The following is a 14,565-nucleotide window of genomic DNA, read 5'->3' on the forward strand; positions in this document are numbered from 1 at the left end:
AGTAGTTGGAAGGGATCTTGTAGGCCATCTAGTCCAACCCCACCAACAGGGCTGGGCTAGAAGACCTCCAGGATCCCTTCCAACTCTGTGAGAAAGGTGAGAAAAAGGTGTGGACAAACCCCAGGATGCAGAAAATAAAAAACAATCTCTTTGTCTGTTCTCTCCCTCTGTGTAGGGGGAATGTATTTGTGTTTTCCTTTTTATTATCTTCAATAATTTTTGTTTATGCCTAAGGAAATTGATCAGCTACAGACAACGTGGCCTTCTCTCTGGAGCATCTTCAGGCAGGAATTATAAGACGTCTGTCCTCTGGGACTATTCCTGATTATGTTCCCTATTTTCCATCCTGGTTATCTGTGGTCCATTTCTGTTTCCATCCTCAGTCTCCGGTAAGCTGGTTTCTAACAACCTGGCCTACCATGCAGGATCTTCGTGTGCCACTCGGCTGCCTTTGAGGATAATAAGGCTCAGCGCAGACCGGAGTGCTTAATCTAAACTGGAATCTTTCCTTCTGTATCATTGCATGCTATTGAACAAAGATGGTGGGATGGCAGAGTTTGGGAGTGAAATTAGTGCTGGGGCATTAAAGATAAGACTCCCAAAAGCAAATGAATATGAAAAAAAAACCCAATATATTTTATTGCAAGGCAAGCCTTTAGGTATTGTGTTCAATGGGAATGCAAAGCCGGGAACTTGGTTATTTATGCCCCTTTTAATTCTTCCGCTGGGTGAACATCAGCAAGTTGCCTGGGGAATTCTGGGAGTTGAAGTCCATCCATCTTAAAGGTCTGGTCTAGCTTGCTCTCAACTCCTTTAAAGAAACAGGAGCCAGGAAAAAAAGCCTTTCTGGTCATCAGGAGACATTGCCGAGGTAGGATTTGTTTGAGATTCTGCTGGGATGAAGCACCATCATTAGCAAGGAGAAGGTGGAAGCAGCTTGATCCGTCAAGCATCCTCACCAGAAGTCAAAAAAGTCAAGATGGTGGCCACAGCCGCTTATATTTTACACTCACTTATGAACGTGCTTTTGGTAGCAAACTATAGGCAAGAATGGGACAGGGGACACTCACAGCAGAAGACAACTGAAGAATGAGCCAAGATAGGGTTTCTCTATCTCAGCAACTTTATGATGGGTGGACTTCAACTCCCAGAATTCCCCAGCCAGTATCCTTTATGATGGGTGGACTTCAACTCCCAGAATTCCACAGCCAGTATCCTTTATGATGGGTGGACTTCAACTCCCAGAATTCCACAGCAAGCGTGTTTTAGGATCAATGGACTTCAACTCCCAGAATTCCCCAACCAGCATCATTTAAGATGGGTGGACTTCAATTCCCAGAATTCCTCAGCCAGCATGCTTTAAGATGGATGGATTCCCAGAATTCCCCAGCCACCTCCGTGAAACCACAAATCAGAGACAAGACTCGACGTTCCAGACCAAGAACACATTTTATTCCAGGGTTACAACCACCATTTCCCGAGCCAGTCACAGAACCGCAGGATGGATCGAGTGCCGTTAACTTTCCTTTTTTTTTTCTTAAATCCTCTACAATCCTATGTTTTTTTTTTCTTTCAAAGACCACTGTCACGACTAACACAACATTTACCAATAAGGAAACCCAGAAAGGGATTGTTATCATCGTTTTGATTCACTCGGATTACGCTCTTGGCACCTTGTGGGTCTATCGGTCGCGCACTGAAGAAGCGGGCGGGGTGGGGGGACCTCCGCAGACCCCGTCCCCGTGCTGGACAATCTGTGGAGTTGGTACCTGAGAGCATTGTTTCCCCTCCCCCTATTATTACCGATAGTCCTCGACTTACGACCACAACGGAGCCCAGAATTCCGCTTGTGAAGTGAGGCATTTCTTAATTTTACAAACCATTCTTGCACATGGTCCCGAATCACTGCAGTGGTTTAAGTTAGTAAGCCAGTTGTTAAGTGAATCAGGCTTCCCCCGTGGACTTTGCTTGTCAGAAGGTCGCAAAAGGGGATCACGTGACCCCAGGACACTGCAACCGTCCTAAATACGAGTCGGTTGCCAAGGGTCCGAATTTCGATCTGCAAAAGGCTGCAAAGGTCGTACGTATGAAAAACGGTGATAAGTCACATTTTTCAGGGACATTGTAACTTTGAACGGTCAGTGAATGAATTGTTGTAAGTCGAGAGTTTACCGATAGTCCTCGACATATGACCAGAGTTGGGATCTGAATTTTGCTCGTTAAGCCATTGCAGTCATAACTCAAATCATCATGCAACTGGACCTGATTTTAACAACTCTTTCTACTGCGGTCGCAAAGCGAATCACCATGGTCATTAACTGAATCGTGTGGTCATTAAGCAAAGCAAGCTTCCCCAATGGACCTTTTTTTTTTGGTTGAAAAATCACAAATCTCATTCACCGAGTGCCTCAAATGGCTGTAAATGCGACGGTCATAAATGAGAGTCCAGTATGTTAAACACATTTTCCAAAGGTATCGTAACTTGGAATTGTCGTTAAGTGAACAGTCGTAAGTCGAGGACTACCCGTGTTACATTTTTTTTCCTTCATTGCATCGCACACCCACCCCGTTGCGCACCTCCAGGAGCAAGTCACGGGTGCAAAGGATGTAGGAGTGGGTGCAGGTAGTCCTCGAGTTACGACCACAAGTGAGCCCAAAATTTCTGCTGCTAAGTGAAACATTTAAGGGTGTTTGCCCCATTTTATTACCTTCCTTGCCACCATCGTTAAGCGAATCATTGCATTTGTTAAGTGAGCCACCCGGTTGTTAAGTGAATCTGGACTTTGCCGGTCAGAAGGTCACAAAAGGGCGACCGTCATAAATACGAACCAGTTGCTAATCCTTCAGATTTTGATCGTGTGACCATGGGGTCACTGCAACAGTCATTAAGTGTAAAAAACGGCCCAGGGTCGCTCTTTCCAGCGCCCTTATAACTTCGGTCGCTAAGTGAACCATTGTAAGTCGAGGACTACCCGTATGGATAGCCGAAGGCAGCCCAGGGAGGCCTCAAAACACTCTAAAGCACTAATACCGCACACATTTTCCCTCCATGTAAATCCACCACAGATTTATTTCCTTATTCTTATTATTCCTATTTTTCTCCCCTTAACTCAGACAAAGCCCACCTACCCACCCACACCCGCCCTGTGCCCCCACCACCCACCCCTCCACAAACCCCCCACCCCAAAATTGACTGCAACGAGGAAGCGTCGGCGAAGTTTGTGCTTCGAAGACAGAAGGAAGGAAACGTGGCGGCGATCACCCCCTTCCCGTGGGGTTGTGATCGGGTGGAACCGGGTGGAGGAAGATCCCTCCTGCCCCGGTCCTGAGTCCTGAGGAAGATTTCTTTAATTTTTTTTTTTTTGCCTGATCGTTCGTAAAATTCAGAATAGCACTTGAGGCTTGAACGGGTCCCCAGCGGTGTGGGGAGAGCGATGGCCCCATCGGGCAAGGCGAGATACGTCCCCGAACGGGGGACTCGGCAGGAAACACAAAACATGGAAAAAGGGCACCCCAACGGGTCTGGAGTGGGTGGGTGGTGGGTGGGTTAGAGCGGGCATGGTCGGGGGTGTGCTTGGCACCTCGCTTGGCATCCGTGTTTTTTTAGTTTTCTCCCAGGGGTACCTAAAATTTGGACTTGGGTACAACGGACTGCGCTTGGAAAGATGGCATTGGAGCTTCTCCCAAGGGTACCTAAAATTTGACTTGGGTTCAACGGCCTGAGATTGGTAAGATGGCACTGGAGCTTCTCCCTAAAATTTGACTTGGGTTCAACGGCCTGACCGTGGGAGATATATTTATGGAGATTCTCGGTCATCCATGGTTGTCCCAAAGGTGCTTTTTCAAGCGGCCACTGGACTTTGTTTTTTTCTTTTAAGATATTTCTCTTCTCAGCTTCTTCAGCTCCGACTGGATGGTGAAGAATCTATAAATCCTTCCGTTCCCCACCATCCAGTCAGAGCGGAAGAAGCTTCCTGGATGAGAAGCAAAACGTCTTCAAACAAAAAAAAACAAACAAAGAAACTCCAGTTGCCTCTTGGGGGGGAAAGAGTCTTGTAGAGCATGTGCAGAGGGAACAGGGATTTTGGGAAGGACCCCAAGGTAGACAGGGCGTTTCCCCCCGCTCCCCGGGAGCAGTTCCCATCATCCACTCCTTGGGTGCCTGCACTTAAGGGAAAGGGAGGGCATCAAGAAGATGATAACAGAGGGCGTGGCCAGGCACAGAGGATTCTGTAATGTAGCGTTTCCCAACCCCGGGCACTTTAAGAGGGTTGGACTTCAACTCCCAGGATTCCCTAGCCAGCTGGCTGGGGAATCCTGGGAGTTGAAGTCCAACCCCCTTAAAGTGCCCCCAGCCTGATTTCTGGATTTCACTGCAACCACCTGAGCATGTCCAGGTGTGGCATGTGGTCACTGAGTGTGACATTGAGCTGACGTGGGGGACGACGACACCCATCTAATAAATAAATACAATAATTGTCTTTGTTTTTAAAGCAGGAATGACAGAGCAGGGTAACAGATAATCCTCGGCTTATGACGAACAATGGTCCCCCATATTTCTGCTGCTAAGCGAGGCAGTTCAGTGAGTTTTGCCCCATTTTATGACCTTTCTTGCCAGGGTTGTTAAGTGAACCACTGCAGTTTGTTAAGTGAATCTGGCTTCCCCGTTGAAATTTGCTTCTCGGAAGGTCGTAAAAAGGGGGGGATCACATGACCCTGCGACACCACCACCACCCCAGTACAAACCAGTTGCCAAATGTCTGGATGTTGATCATGTGACCGTGGGGTTCTGAAACGGTCGTAAGTGAGAAACGGCCGTAAGTCACTTTTTTTCAGCACCGTTGTAACTTCGAATGGCCATGAAACATACTGTTGTAAGTCGAGGACTAGCTATAATGCTTCGTGCCACAGGCCCCTCCAGCTGCTGGAGAAGACAACTCCCAGAATGCCAGCACATCTGGCAGAAGGAATTCTGGGAAATGTATTCCTTTGACCCTAGGGAAGCCTACTGTAGGATTAGAGTCAGATACGAGCCAGGAAAACTAAATCCTTTGTGGCCCACCTCACAGGGATGTTATAGACAAAATACTGTTACAATCATCACAATGGCAATGAAATCGTGACTTTTTATAGAAAGTACAATATATAAGTCTAAATGCTATTGCCATTGCTATAAACAAGCTGTTTACAAGCTAAATTTGCAATTTTCCTCCTACTGGGATGCTTTTCAGAGAAGAACCTCCCTAGCCAAGAACATTCTACCCCCAGGAGCGAACAATTCCAGTCAATTTTAAGCAAATATTACTCATGAGGGTAGTCTGCCTTGGCGGTTTGTGTGATCGCTAAACATTTGCCAGTATAACATCCCAGATGTTAGGAATTCTCAGATTAAGCTGCTTATCAAGAACGTAGCTAAAAGGGGGAAGGAAAAATAAATAAACAAACAAACCAGCCTCCAGATTAAACCGGCCAGTTTGGGTATTTGTGTTCTATCATTGTTTGTTCCTTTTGCTCTGCACCATTTTCACCTAATCTGCCCAAAGTCATTTAAATCCTACCGCCTAATGGCTTTTGAATATCCTTAAGCCCTTTTCTTTGAAGAGGGAGGCTGCAGAAGTCAGAAGATGGTGAATTCACGAACCAGTTTAGAAAAAAAAAATGATAGAAAGCTTCTTTTATAAACCAGAATATATCTTATGGGACTTTTAAGGTCTGTGGACTTCAACTCCCAGAATTCCCCAGCCAGCGATGCTGGCTGGGGAATTCTGGGAGTTGAAGTCCTTACTACTTCCTGAACTTGGCGAGGTTAAGAAATCTTGATATTTTCCTGAAATTTTAAGCAAAGAACAAAGAAATAATCTTTGCCACATTCCCAAGATCGATTGGGAATGTGGGAAATTGATAAAAGCAATTTAGTTTCTAAGAATCAGGATATATAATTGGCTTAGAATAAACATTATAAGTCTTTGGGAAGGAATTAAAAAAAAGAAGAAATTGGAGCTGTTTTTTTATCATTATTTCAGCCTGGATTTCTTTTGAGAGGGGGAAACTTCTGACCTGCATGGGAAGCCATAATAGAAGTTGTAAAATACAGGAAGTCCTCGACTTACGACCGCAATTGAGCCCAAAATTTCTGTGGCTAAGCAAAACAGTGGTTAAGTGAATTTTTGCCCCGTTTTATGACCATTCTCAACACGGTTGTTAAACGAATCGGGCTTCCCCGTTGACTTTACTTGTCAGGAGGTCGCAAAAGGGAATCGTGTGAAACCCCCCCCAGGACACTGCGACCGTCATAAATATGAGTCGCTTGACAAGAGTCTGAATTTTAATCCCGCGACCATGGGGATGTTGCAACGGTCGTTAAGTGTGAAAAACGGTCATAAGTCCCTTTTTTTTACCAGTGCCGTTGCAACTTCAATTGGTCACTGTTGTAATGCAAGGGCTACCTGTATACCACCGAGCATGTGCAGAGTTTTTCTAGACTGTAGTATTCGTTCCACCTGCTCTAAGACGGGACTCTCACACAGGTCAAACGGCTGCTGTTGCACTTAAATTCTAAGCTTCGTTGGCACAATTGGTATTACAACCAAAGGTTGAAGGGACTTAAGAGGTCATCCAGTCCAACCCCTTGGCCAGCTTGGGTGGTTTGTTAATTTTGTCGTCGTGTTACGCAAAGCCAATCTATCTGTTCCTCTTATTGTGCAAACTCAGGAAACCGTCTGGATTCAGTAAGTGCGTGCGCTCTGCACATGCTCCAAGATTAAGCTGGTAATTAGTTTAGAAGATTCTAAACTGGGAGAATTTCCGGACAGAGTAGCGATTTGGCTACCTGCTGGCTTTGATTCCAGGCCTTTAACAGAAAATTCAGGTAGGCAAGAAAAATAGACCAATAACTCCCCACTCTGCATACCCCACTCAAATCCAGGATTTACAGGCAGTCCTCGTTTAGTGACCACAATTAGGATTGGCAACAGAGTCTCTAATCCCACAACTATGTTTACAGCTTTGCAAATCTGCTAAAGCCATCCACGGGAGGATTGGTTGCCAAATGACTTTTTTTGTCTCCCTCTCACCATAATTTCAAATGGTCACTAAATGAGACGGTCGCTAAATGAGGACTACCTGTGCGGGGTGAGAAAAACGAAGCCGAATTGTTTTTCTTATTTTTCTCTGTTCCGCCTTTCTTTTGATGTTTTCTGGTCCGAGGCAGCCTTCTCCCAGCTGGCCCTCATAAGGGCAACTACAAAGGCCATGCTCCTCTGCCACCCAACGTATCTCAAGCTATGGAAGACGAAAGAGACGACTTTCAGGGGGAAATGATTAAAATGAGAAATATCAAAAGATTTCTCAAAATATTTCTATCCAAATAATTTCTAGTCCCTGGGAAAAAGCTGGAGCCTCAATGGAAGATTGAGGGGGATCCTGCCCCCCTCATGTGGGGTTCATGGGCCCTATAGGTGCCAAATGGGACTTCCAAAAGCCACTGTGGACGAGTTGCTATGGGAAAAAAAATGAATGCAAACCAGCCAGTCCTACTCCCTCTTGCCTAGGTAGTCCTCAACATACGACCACAATTGGGAGGAAAATTTCCATGGCTCGGTGAGTCAGTTGTTAAAGGGAGCTGTGCCCGATTTGACAACCTTTTTTGCCCCTGTTGTTAAATTGTTCAATCGTTGTGGTTGTTAAGTGAATCATTTGGTCGTTGAGCAAATCCGGCTTCTCCTCCATTGACTTTGCTTTTCGGAAACGGTTGTGGGAGGTCGCAAATGACCCCGGGGATACCAGCCAATTGGCAAGTGTCTGAATTTGGATCACATAACGATGCAGATCTGCAATGGTCATAAGTGCGAGGACTGGTTGCAAGTCACTTTTTTTCAGTGCCGTCGTAATATCGCTGAACGAAGGGTTGTAAGTCAAGGACTAGCTATATGTACACTAATGCAAGGGAGGGGAAAGCTTCTAAAACCTAGGAATTCCTACCAACTATAGATAGTCCTCGATTTACGACCACAACAGAGCCCAAAATTTCTGTTACTAAGCGAGACAGTTGTTCAGTGATATTTTTTTTTTGCCCCATTTTCCATAACGTTGCTAAACAAGACAGGGAAATGAGTTTGGCCCAGTTTTACGACCTTTCTGACAAACCGTTGTTAAGTGACTCACGGCAGCTATTAACTTAGTCAGACAGTTGTTAAGGGAGTCCGCTGACTTTGCTTGCCAGAAGGTTGCAAAAGGGGATTGCAGGAGCCCCCTCCAGGATGCTGCAACCGTCATAAATACGAGACAATTGCCAAGCGTCCGAATTTTGACGGTGGGGGATGCTGCAACGGTCATGTGTGAAAAATGGTTTCGGTCACTATTTCCAGTGCCGTTGTAACTTTGAATGGTCACTAAATGAACTGTCGTAAACCGAGGACGATCTGTAGCCTGCCTCTTCCTCTCTATGGTCCTCTCCTCTCTATAACATTGCTGGAAACATGGGTGGGCCTGGACGAAATTCCCTGTTTAGTGGCTGCATTTCCCAACCTTTAGCAGCCTAATTTAAATTAAATATAATTTAAAAGGTGGTTTCCACTAAAGGAGCTCTCTCAGGGATTGCTAGAAGCTTCTTGGCCTCAATTAAATGGCAGATATAAAGCCATTTTCCTGACCTGGGTCCTCCAGAGGGGCTGAGGACTACAACTCCCAGAATCCCTCAGCTAGCCCTGAGGAATTCTGGGAACCGCAGGCCAAAGTGGGGGCAGATGATTGACGACTGAGGTAAGGCATCTTGGTGGAAGTTAGAATGGCTAAGCCAGAGGTATATAGAAGGTGGTCTCCCACCCTGACCACTTTATGATTTGGGGGACTTCAACTCCCAGAATTCCTCAGCCAGCCAGAGGAATTCTGGGAGTTGAAGTCCCTCCAATCGTAAAGTTGCCACGGTTACAGACCACTGTGTTTTGAAGGATGCTGATGAGCAAAATAATTTCCGGGAAGTGAGCATTGGAGTGCCAACGAAGGTCAGATCTTCCCTTGTGCCAACTTGGGGGGTGGGTGTTAATCCTGGCACCGCCTCCCAAAACGTGGGAGCGGGGGGACTCGTGGCGGGGGGTGGCCACTCTCAACTCAACCAGCTTCCTTGCCCTGTTCGTTCCGTTTGGGCACTCTTGGCCCACAACAGCTAAACTGCTTTTTTTCCCCAAAAGTTCTGAACCGCAGAAACCAAAGAACCTCCTCAGATGAGAAGCGAAACCTCTTCAAGGAAAAAACAACAACATTTTGCTTCTCACCCAGGGAGCTTCTTCGCTTCTGAACCGCAGAAACCGAGGAAGCTCCTTGGATGAGAAGCGAAACCTCTTCGAGGAAAAAAAAAACAAAGCCCGCTTGCCTTTTGGGGGGGGAAAAAGTACCTTGACCTGGATGGGATGAGAATTTCCACAGACATTTTGCCGGTTAAAGGAACCCGGAGCCCTGGCATGCCCATCTGGTGGGCAGGGTTAAAAAACAAGCCAGCATAGGTCTGGCTTGCATCGGGGTTCGAGGGAATCAGGGCTGCATCCTAGAAGGAGGAAGGGTTGAATTGTAAGGCAATCCTGAAAACATCCAGAGGGAAGCCACAGCCACACAATAGCTTGCCAATGGTCTCCATCTCTTTAGCGTCAGCCGCTTCCTTCCCAGCGGTTCCCGAAGGACATCTGTTCGCCCCAGAATCAGGTCATGGGGTGCCATCTGAAGATGCCCTTCGGGTCCGGTTTTGGAGAAGGAGCAAGCCCTCGCTGCATGCCTGCAGGTGCAAATCCAGGGTGGAACCGTCCCCCTCCCCTCGGCTGGCTTCTACAAAGAAGGATGCTGAATGGAGAGAGGGGAGGGGGCTTCTCCCTCTGCCTGTCTGAGTTGGCTGCTTTCAGCTAGGCTCGGGGGGCACCCTCTGCTCCCACAGGTGCCGCTACGGCTTCACTCCCTTCCCAGCAGAGCCCTGGCAGGCCTGGCGAGGCACGCCCAAAACATAGGGGAAACGTGGCTTTTTCACCGAAGCCCCCTTCTTGCTGGGAACAAACCCCAAATCGGACCCCGGGGCCTGGCACCCCCCCTGGCAGAATATAGCTGCAAACAGCTGGGAGAAAGGGGGAGAGGGGGAGAAGGGGGCTGCATTGACCTTCAGTGAAAGTCAAAAGACCTCCAAGAAGGATGGAGGTAGCGTTCAGACATTCCCAGGTGGGTTTTCAAAGGGGCATCCCCCCCCCTCACCACCTTTATTTCAGGGACCCAAAGAAGACCCCCTTTTGCAGCAGGAGCCAGGGAGATTGTGGGGGTGAGCCGTGGCATCGGAGGGAGGGCAATCTTGCAATCCGTCATCTGAATGCAACATGCACGGAGGAGACAGTGCCCCGTTCTGCTTGCGGCATAACTCTGGCAAAAATTAAAGAGGGGGGGGGAAGGGAGACTTTTGGGGGGCGATTGACACACACACAAGCCTGCTTGCACTGTGGGTCCACGTGTTTACCACGTGCCCGCCACTTCTCTGTCTCCCCAACCCGAGGCTTCCCACCCCAGTACCGAGACGGGCGTCGTGCCTTGGTGACACGAACGCCTGGTCCAGTGTGGAAGCCGGTGCCCGCCCGATCCCCGGCGTCGCAGAGCGTCACGCCACCCACGTCTCTCCCACCGCCGTGCCCTCCGATGGAATATTTTGCCTGGCAGCCATTGAACGAGGGGGGACAGAAGACAGAAGGAGAAGAGGAAACCTTCCCGGCTGTCTCTCCTCTCGTCGGCTTCGAAATGGCCTCGAATCGACGCCTGGCAAAGACACAGAGCCCCTTTCGAGGTGGGGTGGTGGGGGAGAGGCAGGAGAGAACAGGGCGACGAGCGGGATGCCAAGCGAGGGAATGTGGGCACCCGAGGGCAGAGGCAGAGGAAGGGAGGAGGAAGGAGGGGGTATCAGCATGGATGACAACCATCCTTCCATCCGAGCCGGGAAGCAGCTGCAAAGACGGTTGGACGGATCGGCGACGAACGGTGGATTACAAGGCAAAACCAGACGAGACAGTCAGATTTCATGGGTAAATAAACACGGTGCCAAGCCAAGGGTGGCTTCGAGGTGGAGAGAAGAGGAAGGGGGAGGTTGAGAGGTGGACGGGCAGCCTCCCCGAGCCAGGCAGGAGAGGCTGCCCAAGTGGGTGTGTGCTGAGGGGGGGGGAGGCAGAGGGGATGGGCTGATGGAGGACTTGCCTTTGAATGAAGCCAAGGCAAGCTGTGGAGATACCTGATTCTGCTTGTAAACAGCTGGGTTTCTTCTTCTCTTTCTTTCTCTCTTTCTCTCTCTTTCTCTGTTTGTTTGTTTGTTTTTAAAATCTTTTTCCGGAACCACCTGATTGTTGAGAAGCGAGAGTTCCCTGGGAGAATTCAGTACGTAAAGACCAAGTCCGAAATGCTGGACATCAGCCAGTCCCCTGCGATCATCTCAGTCACTTCCGGGGTGCAGTAATCGGGGAACTCAAAATGAGACGAGGTGCCCAAAGGGAAAAGATCCAGGTCTTTATCGAAGACCGACCAGTCCGGGCTCCGGCAAGGGGGCGTGTTTGGCTGGACTCGGCTGGGCACAACGTTCCAAAGATCTTCCTCCGGCTCGTCGTCCGAGGAGGCAAAGGAAGAAGGAGAAGAAGAAGTAGAAGACCTCGTAGAAGCGGGAGAAGACACGTCGGAGGACCACGGCTTGGCGAGCTCGCCGGCATCGGCATCTTTGGCCTGGCCAGAGTTGGCCTCCCACTCTCCTTTCTCGCCCCCTGCGGGAAGCACGTGCCAGAATTCCTTGCTGGAGGTTTTGGGAGCTTCATCAAACGATACCTCCAGGATGCGGGCTTCCAAGGGGTCGTCGTCCGGCTTTGGAGAGGCGCATCCCCCCTGGCCTTCGGGGTCCGTCTTCGGCGTCTGCCTCCGGGGCGAAGCTGCCCGTCCGAGGATGGAGGGCTTAATCTTGACGGGCACCCTGGGCCGGGCTTTGGCGCTGCCCAGCTTGCCTTTCTTCCTGGGCCGGTACTTGTAGTCGGGATAGTCGGCCATATGTTTGAGACGTAGCCGTTCGGCCTCTTTGACGAAAGGGATTTTCTCCGAATCCTGTAGCAGCTGCCAGCGCCGTCCCAGCCGCTTGGAGATCTCGGCGTTGTGCATGTCGGGCCACTGGTCCATGATCTTCCGCCGTTCGTTCTGGGACCACACCATGAAGGCGTTCATGGGGCGCTTGATGTGCCCGCTGGGGGTCTTGCACCAGTCCGGTTCGCCCGTGCCATCTTTCAACAGCAAGCTGTCTTTGGAACACGCCTCCTGCTTCGCTTCCACGCCTCGGCTCCGCGTGGAGCTGCGTTGCTGGACCATGCTGTTGCCCTGATGCGCCGCCGACTCTCCGAACACTCCTCCTTCGGATGCTCAGTCCAAGCCGGGGTTATTTTCTCATCCTCCGGTGGGTGGAAACACCGTGGCGGCGGGTCTCGGCACGGCTGGCGGGTGGGCGGGGGAGCCTCAGTGGTTGCCAGCAAGCGCGATCGCCCCTCTTTCTCTCTCTCTCTGATCCACGCCCCCCTTTTAACTCCGTCTCCGAAGCAGCCGGCTGGCAAACTGACAGCAGGAGGTCCTGGCGGCACCTGCTTTGGGCCTGGGGGAGATGCCCAGCGGAGGGGGGGCGCAGAGAGCCGGGAAGCGGTCGGAAATCTTTGGCAAAAACAGCTGGAGAGCAGGGAGGGTCGGCAGAGGAGGCCGTCCGTAACTCCGTGCGGCGGGATTCTGAGGGCCAGGAGCATCCCCCAGGAACAACGGCTGGGCAGATGGAGCAGTCACGCCTTCTCCTTCTCCTCGGGGTTGTAGAGACCTGAGTGGGGAGAGAAGAGGGGGAGAGACCCCCAGCGCTCCAGCAGCAGCCCCTCGGTGTCCTCACCCCCCCTCTGGGCCGCCCTAGATCGGCTCCGGCTGGCTTTACAAACAGAGCCTGTTCACGCCCACCCTTCCTTGCTCTCCTCCTCGCTGCCTTCTCTTATAGCCCATCCTCGCTGACAGCCCCCTCCTCCTCCTCCTCCCCATTCCCCCCTCCCCGACACGCTCGGCCCCTCCCCTCCAGCACAGTCTAGGGCTGCACACATTGCTACCCAGAGTAAACACCAAGGTGCTGCTGCTTCTGTCAATGGGGCGCCCCTCCTCCGATGGCACGTCATTGGTTGCGAGGCAGGAATGGGGCATTTGCATCCCCCAATCGGCTGGCACCGCCCCCCTCCCAGGAAGGGAGGGAGGGAAGGTCCAAAACTTTCTCCCCAGACAACACACCCACCTGCCCCCCCCTCCTCCGCCTCCCCCCTCCCTCCCACCAGCAGCAACCCTCTACATGCAGCAGGGAGGGAGGGAAGGAGGCAGTGCAATAACCCCCCCCCCCCCCACAGAATTCCAGATTGGTACCCACTGCAGAGGAATTATGCCAGGGCAGGAGAAGGAAAGAGTCCTCGGGGTCTCAGGAGGCGGTAAAAACAGGAGAGGGGCACCAGGAAAGGACAGGGGGGGGGGAACGCTTCCCATTGCTCAGGGAAAGGTGGATTTTTCACAGGAAGCGGGGAGGTTTTCCAGGAACGAGGATTAGCAAAACTTCCAAGTTTAGAGCCCATCTTTTACCCCCCCACCCACCCACAACCCTCGGTTACTCTCCTGCTGTCTTATTTGTGTTTGCATTTGTGTTTGTGTGTGAAAGTATATTTGTTCATGTTCATGGATATGTATTTATACGTGCGTGTGTGTATGTACAGCGGTATGTATGTGTTTGTGTGTGTGTGTGTGTAAAAACCCAACAATAAATAAGAGAGGAAAGAGGCAGAGTTAGAGTTTTCTGCTCATGTTTATATAGTTTTCACATTTATGTGATGCTGTTTATTTGTATCACGCCTTTATTATTTTTTACTAACAACTCAAGGTGACAAACAAACCCAACATACCTATGTTCCTCTTCTTATTTTCCCCACAACAACCCTGCGAGGGAGATCTGGCCCAGATTCAGCCAGCTGGCTTTTCTGCCTAAGGGGGAACTAGAACTCACCGTCTCCTGGGGATTGGCCCAAAGTCGCCCAATCGGGTTTCATGCTTAAGGCAGGACTAGAACTCTCAGTCTCCTGGTGACTGGCCCAAAGTCACTCAATTGGCTTTCATGCTTAAGGCAGGACTAGAACTCACCAACTCCTGGTAACTGGCCCAAAGTCAATCAAACAGCTTAAGGCAGGACTAGAACTCACCGTCTCCTGGGGATTGGCCCAAAGTCACCCAGCCAGTTTCCATGACTGTGGCAGGACTAGAACTCACTATTACCTGGTGATTGGCCCCCAATCGGGTTTCGCGCCTAAGGCAGGACTAGAATTCACCGTCTCCCTGTTTCTAGCCTGGTGCTTTAACCATTAGACTAGACCAGGTCTCAATATTTATGTATATGCAAATGTTTGCGTGTGTGTACAGTGTGTGTGTGTGTGTGTGTGTGTGTACAGTGTGTGTGTATGCATGCATGCATGTATGTACCTATATCTATATGTCTATCTCTCTACTGTCTGTCTGTCTATCCCT

At 50.0% G+C, this 14,565-nt stretch overlaps 1 protein-coding gene across 1 annotated transcript; it reads right to left on the reverse strand.

Moving 5' to 3' along the window:
* Nucleotides 1-11,181: 11,181 nt before the first annotated feature.
* On the reverse strand, nucleotides 11,182-12,402 carry SOX12 (SRY-box transcription factor 12). Its single transcript, XM_081948940.1, has one exon. The coding sequence runs from the start codon at nucleotides 12,352-12,354 to the stop codon at nucleotides 11,386-11,388; it is 969 nt and encodes a 322-aa protein (XP_081805066.1). The 5' UTR covers nucleotides 12,355-12,402; the 3' UTR covers nucleotides 11,182-11,385.
* Nucleotides 12,403-14,565: the final 2,163 nt, after the last annotated feature.

This window comes from Natrix helvetica, assembly GCF_964273705.1.
Source record: "Natrix helvetica genome assembly, chromosome: 3".
Taxonomy (NCBI): Eukaryota; Metazoa; Chordata; class Lepidosauria; order Squamata; family Natricidae; genus Natrix; species Natrix helvetica.